Source organism: Gastrolobium bilobum, unplaced genomic scaffold (genome assembly GCF_033153095.1).
Source record: "Gastrolobium bilobum isolate Gb01-03AN ecotype WA unplaced genomic scaffold, APGP_CSIRO_Gbil_v1 utg2366, whole genome shotgun sequence".
Lineage (NCBI taxonomy): Eukaryota > Viridiplantae > Streptophyta > Magnoliopsida > Fabales > Fabaceae > Gastrolobium > Gastrolobium bilobum.
The window spans coordinates 194,551-196,168 of NW_026897169.1; the positions used below are offsets into that span (position 1 = coordinate 194,551).

General features: G+C 39.9%; 1 protein-coding gene across 1 annotated transcript; it reads left to right on the forward strand.

Moving 5' to 3' along the window:
- The first annotated feature begins 217 nt into the window (after positions 1-217).
- On the forward strand, positions 218-1,618 carry LOC133304659 (putative E3 ubiquitin-protein ligase XBAT31). The gene is made up of 6 exons (XM_061504709.1): positions 218-499; positions 619-675; positions 787-861; positions 961-1,082; positions 1,171-1,246; positions 1,535-1,618. The coding sequence occupies exons 1-6, from the start codon at positions 320-322 to the stop codon at positions 1,616-1,618; spliced, it is 594 nt and encodes a 197-aa protein (XP_061360693.1). The 5' UTR covers positions 218-319.

The window sequence follows — 1,618 nt, forward strand, 5'->3', positions numbered from 1 at the left end:
TTTTTATTGTTAGGCAACTCTGCACTCCTCTTTGGTTTTTAATTTTCTTGCTGTTTGATGGGGAAAGGAGGAAGCTTTGTTCCCAGCAAGAAGAAGCCACCGCCGGTCGACGGCGATTCTCTGCTGGACGTCGCCGGAGGTGCGAGTACGGCGCTAATCCCGGTCCAGGAGAAATTGAATTGAATTTGATTTGGAAACGTGGAAGCTTTGATAAATGTGGAAGCTTTGATTTGGAAACGTGGAACTGCAGGCCACCGTCTCTGCTAAAGGTGGCGCAGTCAGTGAAGAAAAGAAACGATACGCCATAGAGAAGAAAGGGATGGGTCAGAAGCTGAGTTGCAGAGGGAGCCATGAACATGGACTCTTCCGTGCTGTGCGGCATGGGGACCTTGAAACTGTTGCAACTTTGTTACAGACACACCCAACTCTTATGCATCACACCACTGTCTATGATAACCACTCTGCTCTTCATATTGCTGCTGCTAATGGCCAGATCCAGGTGGGTTTTTCTTCCTTTTTTTTCGTTTCGTATTGTTTCTTGTCAATTTCGTTTGCTTACCCGATTGGGTATTCATTGGTGGGTCCTTACATTTTTCTTGTTTTTGTGGCAAGTTGCAGATTTTATCTAGGCTTTTAGATGGATCCGTGAATCCAGATGTGTTGAATCACCAAAAGCAGGGAACTTTTTGGTGTTATTCCCATTATTGCTCATATTTTGGAATGGATGAATGTGGGTTCCACTTCAAAGTGTTCCTTTACTTATCTTTCATTGCATTGTGATCGATTCAGACTCCGCTTATGTTGGCAGCAATGCATGGAAAGATCGCCTGTGTGGAAAAGCTCCTTGAAGCGGGTTCTAATGTATGTGAAGTTTCCCCTCATGTTCGTTCCGTTTTCTTTTGATTTTAAGTAAAAAGAAAAAATTTGCGTGTAATTTAAAAAATAAAATAAAATTCTCAGGTATTAATGTTTGATGCTCGTTATGGAAGAACCTGCTTGCACTATGCTGCCTACTATGGACATTCTTCTTGTGTTAAGGCAATTCTTTCTGCTGCTCAATCTAGTCCAGTGTCTGTTTCTTGATTGGTACTTTTCTGTTTTGGCATCAATTTCTCCCCTAATTGATTCATTTGGGTGATTTGTTATGATGCTTTTTGAAAATTTTAAAACGGAAAAGAATTCAATTCCTTGCAGCGGTTTTCGTCGGTTTGTGAATATTAGAGATGGTAAGGGTGCAACACCATTGGTAAGCCTGCAAGGGAAATATTGCTTTTGGGTGAAAAGTAGTTTACTCTATTATACTTGATAGAATTTGATTGCTTTTGTGGGTCTTTTTGGTTATTGTCAACTTTGCTGGCTATTTAAAAATTAATTTGAATATGGATGGGGGATATATTAAATATAAATTCCTGGTAATTCATTTTAAATATTAAATATTACGGTTTGGATGAGAAGGATATGGTCAAGATGGGTTTGTCTAGAAGTGTTGAAGATGGTAATGTGTCACCCAAATGTACAAATGTCTTTCATGCAGGCCTTTGGGAATGAGAGTTCCGAGGGCAAGTGTTTGTCATCATGCATTAGTGATATTTTGAATTCCTTTGGAGCATTTGAGTAG